Source organism: Triturus cristatus, chromosome 4_2, assembly GCF_964204655.1.
Source record: "Triturus cristatus chromosome 4_2, aTriCri1.1, whole genome shotgun sequence".
In the NCBI taxonomy this organism is placed as follows: Eukaryota; Metazoa; Chordata; class Amphibia; order Caudata; family Salamandridae; genus Triturus; species Triturus cristatus.
In genome coordinates this window covers 315571277-315590101 of record NC_140586.1, presented here as the reverse complement: position 1 = coordinate 315590101, position 18825 = coordinate 315571277, and the positions used below count along the sequence as shown (strand labels likewise).

General features: G+C 46.4%; 1 protein-coding gene across 2 annotated transcripts in view; it reads left to right on the top strand.

The window, feature by feature from the left end:
* Positions 1–18825, top strand: part of LOC146833779 (uncharacterized) — a 324308-nt gene that overhangs the window by 157823 nt on the left and 147660 nt on the right. For both annotated transcript variants that reach the window (XM_085601650.1, XM_085601651.1), the window contains exons 2-3: positions 3613–3713; positions 8926–9073. In XM_085601650.1, coding sequence (XP_085457776.1) covers positions 3613–3713; positions 8926–9073 — 249 coding nt within the window. The remainder of the gene's footprint in view (positions 1–3612; positions 3714–8925; positions 9074–18825) is intronic.

Below are 18825 nucleotides of genomic sequence, written 5' to 3'. Positions count from 1 at the left end.
ATGTGGACCTCGGTATGTCACAGATAAAATTCTGCAAGACGTAGAGACATCGGGTAGAAGGACCATCTTACTCTGGGCCACCCTGCCCATCACCGAGAGCTGCAGTGTGTTCCAGAATCCCACTGACACATGTAGGCCGACAAAAATGCGGCCCATATTAAGCTCATTTTGAAGACTCGATGTATGTGCAATATACATACCCAGATACCAGAATTCCACCAGTTCCCATAGGAGCTCCCTCCGGGGGAGTTCCTCTGCTGGGCATCCCGCCAGTTGCCCCAGGGGAAACAGAATCGTTTTTTGCTTATTGATACGTAGTCCCAGCGCCCACCCATAGTCCTCCAGGACACCCAGCAGCATCGGCACAGGTCAGCTCAAGTAAACAAACGTATCATCTGCGTACATGGACACTATGTACATACGATTTACCACTAATATGTCCAAGTCGCGGAGATCCTGCCTCGGGAGTATCGTCGGTGGTTCCATCGCCAATGTGAAAAGAAGTGGTGACTGAGGGCAGCCATAGCTGGATCAGCCTCAACGCTGTGTTACCCGTTCACACTCTCACAGTAGGTCTGGCGTATAGCAGACGTTCCCAGGACAGAAAGTCTTGTGCCAGCCCCATGCATCTCATTACCTTTCACAGAAAGAACCAGCTCAGGATGTCAAAAGTTTTTTAAGTATTCAGCGCTAAGAGAGCGCCCTGCGCCTCCGACCCCTGAACCAAATGCAGTACATGAAAGAGGCGTCTCAGATTCATGTGAGTTCCATGTCCCGGCATGAACCCACATTGATCCTCATCAGGCAGATGGAGCACAGCGATTCCCCCTCCTCAAGGCTTTGCTCCAACCGCCTCCTAGTGGCCCCTACTCTTGACATGCAGTCTCCCGTATCACCAACTTCAGAGTGCGCCATTCCATATCCCTAAGCGCAGTCGAGCCCCAATTGGCTCTGAAGTACCCCAACAGCACCTCCCGTGTCACCTTCCGGAACACAGGGTCTTGCAGCACCTCAGGCCGAAGTCGACAAAGTGGTATCTTTGGGCGCTGCCCTCTCATTGCATTGTCCAGTATCAATGGTGCATGTTTCAAAGGAAACCACACTCAGAACCCCCTGCAACTAAGGTGCACAGCCCTATATTACCAGAAACCTATCGAGCCTACTGCAGGCACCATGGGCCAGGGTGAAACAGGAAAATTGCATGATGTTCGGTGGGTCTCTCTCCAAATATTCCTGTAATGCAAGCACTCCATTGTTACCTTAAGTTCCGCTACCATATTGGGTTTGGTACCAGCCTCGGGAGATGTCTAGCCAACAGTCCTCTAACGCACAGTTCCCCGCCCTTATCAGTGGTATCCCATCATATGGAAGCAGCTCCCTCTCCATCATGCGAAAAACTCTTGGTCAATATAACATTAAGTGCATATATATTAAGAAAACATATTTCCACCCCATAGAGCTAACCGTGCACCAGCACAAAACGCCCTTCAATGTGGGCCTTGAAACTTTGGAGTTGAAAGGGGACTTTTGGGGACATCCAAATGTAACTCGAATAAGTAGCAGCAAAAAGTTGTCCCCTCTACTTCCTCTGCAGTTTCTGTACTTCCCTGTCAAGGAGGTGTGTTTCCTGCAACATTGCGATCTGCATCCCATTCTGCGCAAATAGTCCTTCACTCTGTATGGCTTGTCATAGGTGTTCAGGCCGTACACATTCCAGGTAGCCATTCTGAAGCATCCTGCCCTATCACTCATCCATTCTTCGCTTCCCTCAGCAGGCCCAGGCCAAGCCCCCCTCCCCAACCTATGCCACAGGGATTCAGTCGGGTCACGCATTCACCATACACCGCATCGCAGATCTTGTCCAAGAACAATGCTGCATAACACTGAAACTCCTCCCTCCCCAACAGTGGACAATCCAAAGCATGCTCAAGCCCCAAACTGTCCTTTTCAGGACGCACCACACACACTCCACACCGTGGTCCTTGCACCACACCTCACTCAGCAAGATGTACCACCCACTTCCCAACACACCCACAACAACAACAACTTAAAGTACCCAACAGGGAGGAAACAGGGAGATCCAACATTCCCCTTCTAACATTGTGCCATGCAGCATATTTCACATCACGTAACAAGGCACAAACTGAACAGTGATGTATAACACATAGTGCCGCTCAACCCCCAACATTAGCCCTCCAGGGCAGCAGCCACTCACCCTCCCCATGTCTTACAGTGGCATCCATGGTGGGTCTGTAGAGCAGCAGGTCCACTCTGCCCACCAAATCAGTGGGTATATCAATTGTATACATACACAGCCATCTTTAAGCCACGGCCAGCTCGGGTGTATCCTCCACTATCTCAGAGCTGCTTTCAACAGAGATTGCAGGCATGATTGCCTCTACCCAGGCTCTCACCACCTCTCATGCCAATCTCTGACTCAACACATCCAAGTGCCATTGTGTCTCACCACCACTTGGGCCGCAGAGCTCTGCGCTTTCCTACTCCTCCCTCGTCGCTTCCCCACTGACTGATTCAGGTGTTGTTTCATTGTCCACGCCTGGGGCCTCCCAAATGCAGGCGCCGGGATCTGGCCATCTCCCCAGATTTCTAGCGAGTCCCATACATCTTCATTGGTCGTGAAAAAATTAGACTTCCCGTCATGCAACACGTTAAACTTTGCTGGGAAAGCAGCTTGCATTTTAGGCCCATGGCTTTCAGTTTTTGTTTGACACCCCCAAATGTTTGTTTGAGTTGCTACACTCACCGCATGTAGTATGGAAAGATTTGAATAGATCCTTCCTCAATAACAGGATCCTCCGACCGGCAGACAGCCTGCCGGATAGCTTCTCTGTCCCTATAATTAAGGATCTTGACAATCATTGTTCTTGGCGGTTGACCCCGTGGAGGTGGGGGCCCCAGAGCCCTATGCGCATGCTCAACCACAAAGACAGGGGTAGACTGTTCACCTGTAATGTCTTTCGGACACATTGCTCAAGGAAGAGTTCCAGATCTGTAACCTCCATTCCCTCAGGGAACTCCACAGAGGTTGCGGCGATGTGAGCAGCACTGCACGTCTTCAGCACGCATCTTCATTTTCTGAATTTGCACCATGATTCTGCAACCGGGGCCCTGAGGGCATCCACCTCCTTCTGAAGTTTGTTCATGTGTTGTTCCGTCGCTAAGGACCACTCAGGCACCTTTCAGAGATCAACCCGCAGCAGGTTCACTTCCATAGAAACGGAATCCATCTTGGCCTGTATGTTCACGTTGGAGGCCTCCATCCCCACTAGGATCTGTGCCCCCTGGGTCCCAGCAGCTCATGAAGGTCTCCCCTTTTGTCTGTCAGGGGTCCACTTCTGGCTCCGGGTATTGATCCATTTCTGTCTGCTGGGCACCCTGCTCTCTCCTTGCCAGCCTGATTGCTCTCATTCCCCAGGGGTGGGGGGGGGGGGGGGGGTAAGGCTTTGCCCCCGCTTCCGCCTCATCCCGGGCTATCATGGCCAGCAAGTGCCTGAAGCCCCCACAAAAGGGTCTTCTCGAAGGTGAAATCCTTAATTTCGGACTGAAGAAACCTCTTGTGATGTGAAGTGACACGCATCTTCTCTCTTTCAGATTCCTGTTGTAATCATCGACCGGATTCCTAAAGTGGACAAGCCCCTGCCCCAGCCTTTAAACAAAACCTGCACATCTGCCGAATCGAGGCTGAGGAGAAGGTGAGACTCGACTGCAGCATCCATGCATCTGGGTCATCAGTATGGTTCAGAGGCCAACTAGGGAGACATCCAGGAGAAGGCTATCTATAGATCCAGAGAGGGCGTGTAGAAGGGAGACATTCTCAGATTCAGAGAGGTGTCAGGATGGGGGTCAAGGCCGGACTGGCTATTCTGCCACTCTGCAATTTCTAAGAGGGCTGCTGCGTGGTGGCTGCTTTATGCGCGCATGGGCTGCCATTAAACAACCAAGCTGTCATGTCCCCATCCCAGTTACTGTCACCTGCAGAGTGGGAGTGGATTGAACATTTAGGCCTGGGCTGATTATAATTTCTAGTCTAGCCTTGTTGAGGGAAGCCATCATTTGCCATTGAGACAGCAGGAGGGAAGATGTGAGGACATCTCTGGGGCATGTTAAAGGTTGGAGTACTGTGGAGACTGTTTAATTAAACGTAAACTGTTCTTGTGTAAGGTGATCACATTCAAAAAGGAGAACAAGACCATTGGTTACTTCTAAGGGGAGTGCAGCTTGAGAAAAGCCATCTTAATTTCTGAAAATGGATACTGGAGTGGTGTTGATGCAAGGCCATGTGCTAACTTGGACAGTGGGGGCTTGCGATAGGGAACCCACCATTAAAACATAAGAGAGGAGCATAACAGGAGGGCAGCCGCTAGCCTTAGACTCCAAAATTGGAGCATTTCAAATAGGAGAAGACCACTGACCATTGAGAGGGGAATGTTAAAGTTGGGAGGCCAGTTTCATATCCCAAGAAGCTATTGGTGCAAATGGAGTTCATCAATAGGCCACCCATTGGAGTTGCATATGTGGGAGGACATCTCCAGAACAACAGACCCAGTGGTGTCTCTAGAAGTGCGTTTTTGAATTTTAGGAGGGAGTATGTATTCAAACACACCACTTATATTCCTTTATATATGTTTTTATTGATACTGTGGGCCATGTGGCGGACCAGCTTTAAGAAATCTCAACTATAATTAACAGATCAGTGAGAAACTATCACCTCTTTCCACATCTATTTTCTACTTGAATTCAAAATTATAATTTTTTAAGTCCTTTATTAAATTCATTTGTACTTGCACAATTCTACATGTAGAGACGTTATCCAAATTCATAAAACTACCTTCAGACATTTTCCTCTTAAATCACACCTCGAACACTAGAAAGCATATCAACATCAAATATCAACAGTTTTGTAGTCATGCAAGATTGGCTTAGATTCATTCAAATGCCACATGTGTACAATATGTTTCAGAAATAATGTGTTTTCAGCCTCCATTAAAACATTCTACTCCTTTGAAGTATTTTTTCAGAACATCTTCCTCAATTTATTTGAACTAGCAGGCAACTTTCTATGCAAACAAAACACAAAAACATAAAAGTAATTGTCTATCACTTTTGCTATTCTTTATCTTTCAAATACATCCAAGTAGGGCAAAGCATATTCAGTTATCCGACACCCCCAAACATAAGGGAATGTAAATTAAGGGAAGAGCTAATCATATCACCCAAAAAAATATAAGCACCTTAAACTTCACCTGCAGTTTTTCAATAAAAATTACAATTGTAGCTTTATTCCAATCCTGTAGTGCAAGATGCAACACTTAGGGCCTGCTCATAAGTGGCTCATTGAATTAAGATCCCTGCGTAAACGTCTGTTTGTACAGGGATCTCAATTACAAGTGGTGAGATGTTTATTGCACCAAGTAAGCACCAGGTGTGGTAAAGATCGCATCCTTTGTTAAACGAAAAAGGCCCCGTATCTACCGTGATATTTTGAAGCAGTAAGCAGCAAAAACACGTTTTTTGCAAAAAAAACTCAGAAAATATGATAGTTATCACATTTGATAGCAGAACACCTCGATGTCAATCTTTAATCGAACCATTAATTATCGCATCCAACGGGCCCTACTTTTAATCAGGCCGTGAAGGCTATTTAGGGAGTCTGACTGGGTGCTACATCTATTGCACAATTTATTTTTATGAGGACAGTAGTTAAACTTTCTGCACTTAGTACTAGAAGAACATCACATAAACTTTAACAGTTTCTACGAAATTCTCTAGAGATCTGGTAGAAAATGTATCAGTGGTGTTCAAGCTGGAAGTTCTTGCACTTGATATCAAGCAGTATCAAAAACTTCAGCACACAACAACTGTGTTCAACTTTTCAAGATGGGGGGCTTGCCTCTATCCCATTTCCAATTGTCTGAGTCCAGCATGTCCTTGGGCCCACAGTGTAGGGGTTAATCCACTGTACTCTGCTTTCTAATGAAAGTCATCTTTGTGATGGTAGAATAGTCTGGTCGTGTGGTGGGCTACCATGACTAGCTGTATCACCTTCACATCATTAGAAACAACATCCTGCATACATGGCCAAGAAGATTACCACCTCAGGCGAACAGCACCAAATCATCAACAGACTGCAATTGAAGACATTTTGGAAGGAAAAGCAATTGCCCACAAAATAGAAACCTATGCATAACTTATCTCTTGTAAATGATCATCAGCCCTGTTCGAGGACTGATGGAGCTGTTCGACACTAACTTGCTCTAAACATGCAAATAAACATACATACATACTTACATACATACAAACAATGAAGTTCATAGATTCAGTTCATCACTTTGGATAGATTTTGCAAAGTTTGGATAGTTCTAAGGTTTTTACCTGTCATGGTTCCCGGCTCCGCTGCGCGTTACCTCTCAGGCGCATGCGGGATCGGATGGTGATGACGGACACACAGCTGGCAGTTAGCGGTCTAGTGTTCAGACCGGAACCACTGCTGCGTCATACCAGCGCTTCCGGGGAACGCCGATTTAACCACGACGGTTCCCGCGGATCAGCGCTTCGAATTAACGCTGCTACTGATTTCCGTCGACTCTGCCTTCCAGACCGCTACGCAGGTTCGTACACATCCGGAGGACTCGGCGGACTGCGTACTGGGTCACCGTTCTGAGACTAGTTCAGGACACCGCGCAACAGCGCCTATCTGGACCTGGTGAAGACGCTCTGCTGAGCGTTTCCAAGAGCAAGTTACCAGCACCAGGCTTGAGCATCTTTGGGGACATTGCATAAGTTCCAAGCCGAAGTACTCCTGGGGGGCACTTCGCAGATATCGCAGGAGCACTGCCAGAGCCGTAACTGTTACCACGCTGGAGCGCTTGGGTTTTCATTTGACACCGCGCAGGGGCGCATGTTATTTCTTTTTCTTAGCGCAGAAGCGCTGGGGCTTTCCTTTTGACACCGCGCAGGAGCGAATGCTGTTTTCATAGCGCAGGAGCGCTGTTCTTTTCCTTTGCACCACTTATCAGGGGAAACAGCACAACTTCACGGAGAAACCCTTCTGGAGGGCGTGTAGCAAGCACGCGCTGGAGTACCTTCAAAGCCATTGCAGACACCGCGCTGGAGCGCTTAATTTTCCTTTACCTCGCGCAGTAGAGCTTACCATTTTCTTTTCACCGCAATCAGAGCGCTGTGTGTACTTTAGTCCTTGGCGCCAGGATACTAGTTGTTGCCACTCCATCTTTCCGTGGAAAGGAAGCAGGACGTGCAGGAGCACTTATCAGAGTGGCTTCTTCCCTGGGTCAACGCGCGTTCTTTCATCAGGTAATTATCCGAGCCCCCTGGCGCATGAGAGGTAACCTAGATAGGGGTTTGCGCGTCCCTGCTCTAACTGGTCTCCCTTGTTTCCTTTACTAGGCTGATACACAGCGGTCTCATCGCAGGGAGGCGCGTCCACTCCTCATTCCTACTACCTTTGGCTACCTTCCCCAATCCATCTCTATCCCTGTTGGTGTTAGCTCCCTACGGGGGTGAGGTGGGGTTGAGGGCGATAGCTCATGTCGTCTCTGTGAGAAAACTCCGCAAGCTACAGGTGAGCCTTGTGGGGTACGTGACATTATCTCAGGGAATTTAAATATGTGGTTAATTTTAAGGTTCCTTTAGTCAGGGCACTTTGGGGGTTCCAGAATAGTGTCTAAGTATCAGATGGATTGTCTCCTCAGTCATGCCAGAGGAGCGGGATGAACATGTAGCAGGAAAAGGATCCTAGTTTTCATACCCAGAAGTTCTGCTTCATCTTTCTTACCCCTCATGCAACTTTCCTCTTCCCCATTTCCTTGGCAGTTCAAAGTTTGAGTCAGGGGTGTAGAAGTGTCTTTATGTCTCATTTAGGTATGGTAATGCGCTTTTTTGTTTAGGACATTCCCCTTTCATAGTCATATTCAATAAATTGAGAAAGATCACAATCCCAGAAAAAAGAACCACAGCCAGGAGGGTGTTTCCTAAATATATCTGTGATCAGGCAAAGTGAATCAAACAACTTTAAGGCGACAGATGTGTTTATTCAGTATGTCTCTTGTTCCGTATCAATGAAGATGCAGAATTGTGCCCTACTCAGATAAAAAAAATGTATGGCAATGATAGTTCGTTAGACATGCTGGGAGTTCTTGTCAACACATGAACACACTACATTTTACCATGAAGGGGCTGATGAGTGAAAACTAGATTTCACAATCTTATGGCTTAAAAGAACTGACGATATTCTCAAATGTGCACCACTACTGACACACCTTTTCTCAGATCTCTAGAACATTTTATAAAGACTGTTAGGTTTATGAGATGTCCTTCTAGTCCTAATTGCTGAAAATTCAACCATTGTCTCTATTAAAATAAATCAAAATATGGAAGCAGAAGCTTGATTAGGCAAAAGAGACAAACAAGAATATTTTGTATGTTAAAAAATGTGATCACCTTACACAAGAACAAGAAGAACTATGGCCCATGTGCACTCTTGCAATGAGGGTTTGGGATCGGCAGGGACTCTGGTCCTATTTCCTCAAAGTCCCTCAAAGATTAAAGTCACTCCATATTCCCACCCTTTTCATCTTTATAAGGCACCTTCTACAAAATTTCACTCAGGACAACCAGGTATCTAAGCTCTGTCCCTAATATCATACATCCAATTCCCAAATGTCCTCTCCTTACCGCTCCATCACACTACTCGATCTACAAACTCGACTTCCATATGAAAAGATGCATACTATGCCAACCACATGGCCTTCTCATACATAGCACACCTCAACTGCCCACTCCTTAAATGCAGTCTTTGATCCAAGAACACAGACCTCTAAATTTACACCACTTCTGCCATTTTAATAGTTCCATAAGTTGTACTTAGTGTGTCTGTTCTCGCCCTAGTGTTCCGGGGTTTTCAAGCGGCATCACGGCTCCCGCCTGCAGCTTCGCAAGCATCGATTCTGCGGCACTGGGATTTGCACCCCAGGTAGTGAATCATCTGGTGGTCTCCCCTTTCAAACAGAGCCGTGGACCACAGAAGATGCACCGGGTGAGTACAACAGGCAAGGGCATTTCACTGTGAAACAAAGTAACAAGGTCTAAATGTACTGTTCCTCTCCAAGCCTTGTTAAGACAAGTTATGTTTAAAAGTATATGTAGTGTTTTGGAGACTCAGCACAGAAATCTTACATGATGATTCCCAGGTTCGAGAGTTTTCCAATGATATTGAGACGTTTTTCCTTGAGAATGTTGGTTCAGTCGATTCCCCTGTTGTTCTCTGGGACTCTTTTAAATGCACGTTCCGTGGTCAGGTCATCAAATGTATGTCAAGGAGAAACGCTGCCATTAAAAAGGAACTCATGGACTTAGCAGCTGAGATTAAAAGTCAGAAATCTCTTTTTCGACAATCTAAAGATAAATCTTGCCTACAATCTATTAAGAATTTAAAATATACATACAATACTATAGTCACTAAGAGAGCTCATATAGGTCTTCAGGCTCAGAAATCTAAGAAGTTGGTGTTAAAAAACCGTGCTGGCAAGATTCTTGCGGCTACATTTAAGTTCCAGGAATCTTCTTATAAATCTTCCCAAATCTCTTCTATTAATGATCATCTTGGTAAGAAAAAATTTCAGACTGAAGAAATTCTTGAGGTCTTTCGAGATTTCTATAATAATTTATATACCCCCTCTAACCAATCTTCTTTTGAACAATGCCAAGAGTTCTTAAAGACAGTTCCTGTGAAAACTGTATCGGTGGAAGATAATAACTCTTTGAATGGCCCGATTACCTCTGACGAAATTATTTCTGCAATTAAAGCTACTCGCTCCGGTAAAGCTCCAGGTCCTGATGGATATCCTATTTTGTTTTATAAAACCTTTATGTCTGTGATTGTGCCAAAGCTTCAATCCGTCTTTGATGCTTTTATTAAAGATGGTTCTGTGTCTGGTTCTGCTGCTGATGCTACTATTGTAGTAATCCCCAAAGAAGGAAAAGATCATTCGGACCCCAAAATTTTCGTCCTATTTCTCTTCTTAACATGGAAGCTAAGATTTTTGCTAAAATTTTAGCTAAACGCTTAGAATCCTTTATTCCTCAATTGGTTCATCCTTCCCAAACAGGTTTTGTAAAGGGTCATCTTGCACGTGATAATATCCGTACTTTTTGTCTCGGTTCAGCTAAGCGATCCAATCTCCCGGCGGCGGCCTTGGCCCTTGATGCTGAAAAGGCCTTTGATAAGGTCTCTTGGCCTTTTCTACGAGCTGTTTTATGTGCACACAATCTTGGTGATTCCTTTATCCGTATGGTTATGTCTCTTTATTCCCGACCTAGAGCTAACATAAGAGTAAATGGAGCTACGTCGTCCTTTTTTAACCTTCGCCAGGGTACTAGGCAAGGATGTCCCTTGTCTCCTCTTTTATTTTTGTTATCCATTGATCCTCTTCTCAGAATGATTGACTTACATCCAGACATTAAGGAGTTCTCTTTTGGGTCTCATCAGATAAAAACAGCTGCTTATGCGGATGATGTTCTTATTTTCTCTGATGATATTGCACTGGCCATCCCTGCTATCTCTGATACGATTTCTCTTTTCTCAAAGGTTTCAGGATATACCCTGAACAAAGATAAGACAGAGATGTTCCCCTTAAATGCTTACTGCTTCTCTTCTCATATGGGTTCGGCGGGTTTTAAGTGGCAATCTAAACAACTAAAATATCTGGGTATTTATTTTTGTTCCACCCTTTATGCTACGGTTACTTATAATGAATCTCAAACTATTCTTAAGGTGCGACGTCTTTTAGAAACTTGGTCTCCGAAGCATATTTCCTGGTGGGGTCGACTGCAGACTCTTAAAATGATGATAACACCTATTATTAATTTTGTTTCTTCTATGCTTCCGGTAAAGCTCTCTGATTCCTTATTTCACAAACTTGATTTACTTACTTCCAAATTTTTATGGAATGACAAAAGGGCTAGAATTGCTTATAAATTTTTACGGAAATCTTACGATATGGGAGGCTGTAATCTTCCTGATTGGGGGAAATATCAATCTGCTTTTCTGGCGTCTCAGGGTGCGCTCTGGTTTTCCTCTCCCTCTATTCATGTTCCAGCTTGGTTGCTAATAGAACAAGAATTGGCCTCCCCTCTGCCGACTGCCTCTTTTTTAACCACGAGCACCCTTTCTATTCCATTCTCTCGATCTATTATTTTAGACACTATTGCTGCGGTTCGCAAGGTTGATAAGAAAGTGGCAATTCCACTGCATAAAACCAGATGGTCGTCTATTTGGCGGAATTCTAGAATCAAAATTAATATTGATCCAGAGTTGATGTCTTATTGGGCTGGGAAAGGTATCTCACTTGTTAAACATCTCTATGACTCCAATAATGATCCTTTCCCTTTCTCTTCCATAGCTCAACAATTTTCTTTATCTAACTTAGATTTTTATACCTTTCTTAAGATAAAGGTAGCACTTGCTAAAGTGCACCTTCATCCTTCTTCCCCTACGATTACGCTTTTTCAATTATGGATCAGGACTGGTCATGTAGCATCTAGGATTTACAAATTTTTGTCGTCCTCTACACTTCCTTCCCAAACTGTCGCACAGCAAAAATGGCTACATCATTTCAACCATAGTGTTACCGATCATATCTCTTCAGACACATGGCAAGATATTGGTAAGCTTTCTCTTCGTAACAAAATTGCCCCCTCATTAATGCAATCTAAGTTTTTCTCTGTTAATCTTCTTCAATGGACTCCCATTCGTTTGTATTCGCTAAATCTCAAAGAAGACAATCTGTGTTGGAGTTGTGGTCTTTCACCAGGCGATTTTCAACATATGTTCTTTGATTGTTCCCTTCTCCAACCCTTTTGGGATTTAATTCACAAACACCTCATGATTATCTTTAATATTAAGTTTCAACTCTCTTTTCCATTAATTCTTTTAGGCCCGTTGGCGGCCCCGGTCCCTTTGCCTTTAGATTCCATGGAATTACAATTGTTGGATCTCTTATTGACTATTGCAGTCAAAGTAATTCTCATGGAGTGGAAATCTTTCTCTTCAGTTTCTTACCATACTTGGTGGGCTTGGGTTTCCTTTTACGAAGTGCTCATACGTCAGTTGATCACGCTCATCTCTCTCCTTCTATATCTACTGGTGTTTGGAAAGCCTTAGATACGTACATGGAATTGGCCTCAGAGGGGTTGGTGGAACAATATCCTTTTGATTTGTCTGGTTAATGTTGTCTTGTATGTTGGGTGAATCCTTTGGAAATCTTCTCCTCTTCCTTCACTCCGCCCTGTCTTTCTTCATCTCTTTCCTACTTTTTCCGTCTTTTCTTCTTTTCTTCCTTTCTTTTTTCCTCTCATCCCTAATTTACTATCTGATGGTGATACTTTTGATAATTACTTCTGCCGGCTATCAATTGTTTCTTCCCTAATTAACTTATTTATCTGATATCTGCAGATTAATGAATGTTAAGGATGTGTTTCTTATTATTTAATTTCAATCTAACATATTGTGTGTCTTTATCTGATATAAATTGTATCACTTTTGCTTGTATCCTATGTCCTTATTTGCTCCTCTAAAATAATAAAATTCTTTTGAAATGAAAAAAAAAAGTATATGTAGTGTTCACCTTTCCATATCTTCTTCACTATTCGAAACACTAAGTGTGACATTCTATATAAACTACCTACATGTCGTTTATGTCATCAGTGCTAATACAAGGACCAGAAGGAACACTAGCACAATTTACTTTCATTAGGTGTATAGTGAGATAATGTACATTGCTGGTAGTGTGCACACTACAATGCAACCATCTCAAAACACTTTGCCAATTTAATACATCATGCCCATTTTTTACATGTTGCCTCTTGGCTGTTGTAAGGACAAATGTCCCATGCTTCGTGGACAGCTTTACCATCCTTACCCATTTATATTTTCTGGCCTGCCCTTTCCAATGTCAGTAGTCACCCTGACTTTCTTGAGAATATCGTGTTGCTCAACATTATTTTTGTGTTGTTCCCTTAACAGAGCCAAGAACTTGGGGTCGGATGTGCAAAGATTTTTACAGTTTGCAGCCCATCTGATTCGATACATAAGAGATTTTTTTTAATGATTAATCATTTTTTCTAATGTATTAAATCCTTTTATTGATTCAGAAAAGATTTTCTGAAACTCTAAATGGGTTTAGAAATAAATACAGAATAGAAATTTGCCTAGAACCATAAAGGGTAAGTTTCAATTCTATTAAGGACACGGAGGCGAGGATTATGCTTTGTCTTTCTCTGCTTTATTAACATACCAAATTTCGTAGCACCAGAAAGACATATTTCATAAAAAACTTGTATGGAACATAAGTAGAAAACATGAGTAAAAAAGATCAACTCCCATGACACCAAGGGAGGTCTCCAACACAATAGTCCTTCCATAGTGTCCATAAACAGTACATAGTCCTTTCACTCTGTTGGTTCCTCCTCTTTCTTCGCGCGAGTTACGCTAATCCATCACTTGTCCTGTTTCGAGCTATCGTTTCTTGAAAGAACAGAGACAGCGTAAGGTCTCAACTGAAAAAACAAGCCCGAAGGCTGCAAAAATTCAACATTGCGTACAAACATCATACGTAATAATCCTCACCTCCTTGTCCTTAACAGAATTGAAACTTACCCTTTACGGTGCTAGGCAAATTTCTATTCTATGTCAGGACCGGAGGCTCAGATTATGCTAGTTTGAAGATTACCTACCACTAACTGAGCAACTTCTATTACAGGCTTGAAGTAAAATCTTTTGAAGGTCGAGTCCGAGGACCAATCTGCTGCCCGCATCAAGTCCTCCAGACAGGTACCCAAAGAAAAAGCTTTCGAAGCCATCGCACCCCCTCCTGAATGAGCCCCAGATTGCTTCGTGTCAATGCCTCTTCATGCATGACCCAACGCACTTACCTGGTTATAGTGGGGGAAGAGATAGCCTTGTGCGGTTTTCATAGGACAATAAGAAGTTGACGCTCGCCCGGAGGGTGACACCCTTGAGTTCTCTTCATATGACTTGAGGCAGCCCATGACACACAATTTTGGGACATCCAGAAAGGTCGAATACAAGACTGTCTGGGTAAGTGATTTAGTGCGGCGCCCCACCGTGAACCCTACTCCATCCGTAGAAAAAACTCTTGCTGTAACATCCAGCGCCCAGACATCTGAACCTCTCCTGCAGGAGACTAAGCATAGGAGCATTGCCAGTTTGGCCGAGATTTCTTTTAGAGAAAGATAATTATTCGGCTGCCAAGACAGAAAAAGGATCACAACCAAATTGACGTCCCATAGAGCTGAGTAGCGAGGTTCCAGGGGCAAGGAAAAGTGAATACCTCACAGAAGCCTGCAGACACAAGGGTGTTCCCCCACTGAAGCCCCATCAATCGGGCTGTGACCCGCAGAAACTGCCGACCTTATTGCATTGATTGAGCGGTACGCCAGACCTTCCGCCACCAAGTCTGCTAGGAAGTTCAGAATTGGAACAACACCTGCGACCACGGGATCCAAGTCCCTTCGAAGACACCAACGAACCCATCTTATCCAGGCGGACCGATAACGTTTGGTGGTGCTGTCTGCCCAAGCCTTTCACAGGAGAATCTCAGCCGGTCCCGAAAGGCCCGGGAGCGACCATCGCTGCCTGAAAGCCGCCATGCCGATCAGTTGAAGAGGTTCCAGGGGGAGGAAAAGCGAATACCTCACAGAAGCCTGCAGACACAAGGGTGTTCCCCCACTGAAGCCCCATCAATCGGGCTGTGACCCGCAGAAACTGCCGACCTTATTGCATTGATTGAGCGGTACGCCAGACCTTCCGCCACCAAGTCTGCTAGGAAGTTCAGAATTGGAACAACTCCTGCGACCACGGGATCCAAGTCCCTTCGAAGACACCAATGAATCCATCTTATCCAGGCGGACCGATAACGTTTGGTGGTGCTGTCTGCCCAAGCCTTTGACAGGAGAATCTCAGCCGGTCCCGAAAGGCCCGGGAGCGACCATCGCTGCCTGAAAGCCGCCATGCCGATCAGTTGAAGAGGACCCCGGGTTACCAGATGGTGCTGTACTCTCTCCGGGTTCAGAAGAAGGTGAGGAAACAGGGGTAGTAGGATTGGAGAATCCCAAGAAAGTTCCAGAAGAACCGGAAACCAAACTTCCGATCTCCAACATAGGGTCACCATTACCATCTCTGCCTCCTGACGGCAAATCTGGGCCACCGCTCTTGTAATCATTGAGAACGGGGGAACCCGTAACCCTTCTCCTGGCTCCAATCCTGGAGAAATGCATCCGTGGCCAAAGCCATTAGATCCGGTCTCCAACTGTAGAACCGTAGGACTTGATGGTCTGGGCGCGAAGCAAAAAGGTCCACTGAGAATAGCCCCCACAGGTTCTCCAACCACCGGAAGACCTGAGGATCCAGTTTCCCCAGACTGGAATTGTGGAGGTGCCTCGAGTGCCAATCCGCCACCTGATTGTCTTGGCCGGGAAGATACTCCGCCGTCACAGAGATATGATGAGCCAATCAGAAACCGAGAAGTCTTTTGCCAGGTTCGCTAAGGCTCGAGAGCGAGGACCACCCAAGTGGTTGACGTAACGGACCGCAGAAATGTTGTCAATTTATAGGAGGACACATGAGCGCACCCTGTTCCTGGTCCAACAACGAACCGCAAAGGAACTCGCCAGGAGCTCTAGGCAGTTGATGTGGAGGTTCTGCTTGTATAATGACCAAACACCTCCGGTGGAGAAATCCCCACATCGGGTGCCCCAACCTGACCTGCTGGCGTCGGACTCGATGACGAGGTCTGGAATCGAGCCGAATATTGCTCAGCCATTCCATGCCTCCATGTGAGTCAGCCACCACGCTATCTCTTCTCTCGCCTCTGTAGAGAGCGGTACCGACTGATCGTATGACAAGCCTCTCCGCAGGTGGCAAGCTTTGAGACGTTGGAGTGCCCAGTAATGCAGAGGCCCTGGGAAGATTGCCTGGATGGAGGAGGAGAGGAGGCCCACCAACCAGGCAATCTGCCGGGGGGGATGTGTGAGTTTTGGAAATGGTTTGGCGCAACTCGTGATGGATCTTGGCCATCTTCCGAGATGGTAGATATAGGGACGAGTGGATGGAGTCAACCACAAACCCAAGAAAAATCACCTTCTGGGAATGACTGAGGACTGACTTCTCCTTGTTGATGACAAACCCCAGTCCTTGCAGAAGGGAAACAGTCTGTTGGAGTTGCTTGGATAAGGTTCTGGGACACTGCGCCATAAGGAGAATGTCGTCCAGGTACACAATCATGCGTATGCCCTGGGCCCTGAGGAATTCCACCGCCGGATGAAGCACTTTGGTAAAACACCATGGTGCTGATGAAAGACCGAACGGAAGGGCGTTGAATTCGTAGATCAGATCTCTCCGGCAAAACTGTAGGAACCGCCGATGAGGAGGATGAATTGGGACAACCAGGTAAGCATCCTTTAAGTCCAGCAGCTCCATCCAGTCGGATGGGAGCAGAACATCCCTGAGAAGGTGAAACCCCTCCATATTGAAATGGCGGTATACCAACCATCCGTTGAATTCTTTGAGGTTGATAACGGGACGACGTCCTCCATTGGCCTTGTCCACTAAGAATATGTTGCTTAGAAAACCGTTGATATGCAGAACTGAACGACAGATAGCCCCTTTGCGGAGCAGTGTGGAGACCTCCTCGTAGATCAGTTGTGCATCGCCAGCTGTGAAGCAAATGGACGAGGGTAACTATCCTGCCGAGGGTGGTCAAAAATTTGATATGAAAACCTTGAACGGTCTGTGAGACCCATGCATCTGACGTAATAGCTGCCCAGGCATCCCGGAAAGCTGCTAACCGACCCCGATGCGGACCTGGTCCGCCGGTAAAACACTCACCGCTGGAGTTGCCACCTCCGGCGTTGTTCTTGAATCCTCCGCGGCCCCTGAAGCATTGACCTCGTGTTGGGTAGAAGTTGTTATAATTCGCGTTGGAATTGTGCTGTCCACGACCGGAGCCTTGTCCCCTGGGGAAATTCTGTTGGGTGCCATGGCCAGTCAGGCGGCCCCTGCCTTGGCCGGCCCCGTGGAAAACCTGCGGGTTGAAGACCCTCTTTATATTGGACTGGGCCTTATCGAAAGAGGTAAAAGTTGCCAAAAAATCCCTAATTCTTTCACAAAATGGTCCCTGAAAAGGCCTCTCTGTGCCACTGCACCCACCTGGAGGCTAAATCTCCGCGTTTGGGGTTTAATTTAATCAACAATGAACGGTGACGTTCTGTTGACAGTGCACGATTTGCGTTGCCCATAAAGGTGTTGAGCCCAGTTTGACAACACCTCTGGTGAAATAGTGGAACCTGACACCTTAGCGTCCTCCGCCATGTCCAAACTTTTGGTCATAGGACCAATGACGTTGAGCAGCTTATCCTGGCAAGAATGCCAGGATCTATCTATGCATTTGCGGGGATCCTTCATATATTTTGCCAGGAAGGTGGTCATCTTGGAGTCCAACTCCGGGGTGAAAGCAACTTTACCCTCCAGAGTGGGCCTCCCCGAGCCTCCTTCTCTAAGGGCTTGCGGAGACGACCTGTGAAAAACTTGGCTACCTTGTCGCTAGGAGCCCAAGCCGCGGACCGGGGATGGATGCTCTCGTCTGGGTCCAACATACCTGAATCCTCCTCTGGAGACAAAAGGAGGGGGAATCACTGGCGTCATGGGCATGAAGGGCCTGCTTCGTCCTCCGAATCCCCCTGAGAGTCCTCATCCGGCTCCAGAGGGGCCAGATCCGGAGTCCCTTAGGGAATCGGTTGCCAGTTGGGGGCCGGGGAAGAGGGTGTCACCTGCGCTAGGAAGACATTCTTAAGGCACGCAAATGTGTCCTTTTCTACCCCCTCTGAGCACTTCTTTTTAGGAGGTGGAGGACCCTCCCCCGTTGAGGGTTCAGAAGGAGTCGTAGGAGGCTCTGCGCGTGCATGCGCTAATTTTGCGCACTCCTGAACAATTCTGTCTGACAGGCGTTGTTCCATAGGCCCCAGCACCTCGTGGACCACTCTGTAAATAGAGGAGTCTACAGTGTCCTAGAAATCTTCGTCCCACGGCATGTACTCCTGGGACTCCTCCTCCTCATAGGTACTATTTTGCACCATCATCAACTAAGCCAACCTCAATCTCCTCAGTGTAAAAAAGGGGGGAAATCTGTTAAGGCCCAGTGTGCTAATAATTGTAAGCTGGAGGAACCCAGACAAATATGGCTGGCAGACTCGAGGACTGCGATTATAAAGTGCAGACCGAAGGATTGCTCTAAGGCTTGCACCTACCTCAGCGCGCGAGAACCCTCAGGCAAACCTGACAAGGTCTGGCTGCCTCACAGCGTGCTGTGTAAATTAATGGAACAATGAAACTCTGTGCAGTAATTCGCCCGCAGGCGTCACCGCGGGGGTAGCCTGCAATATAGACCCCTGCCGGGGCGTCAAAGTCAGAAAATGCAGGGAAATACCGACCCGGTTGCCGGGCATACCGTGTAGGCAGGGGGAGCAAGACTCGCACGAACGCATCTCCTGCAGCGCGGTCCCTCCTCTGAGGAACTGAGATGCAGAACCAACGAGACGAGCGAGTCCCCCTAGCGGGCCTTCAAAGCATCGTAGATAATATGGCGCCGGCCGCTTAAGGAGCGCGAAACGCTCCTGCGTCTGGTTAGGGAATCTGAAAAGAAAATACCCAAGACGCGTATACAACGCTAAATAATCCGTCCCCAAGGCAATGCGGAACGCGTGTCATCACGG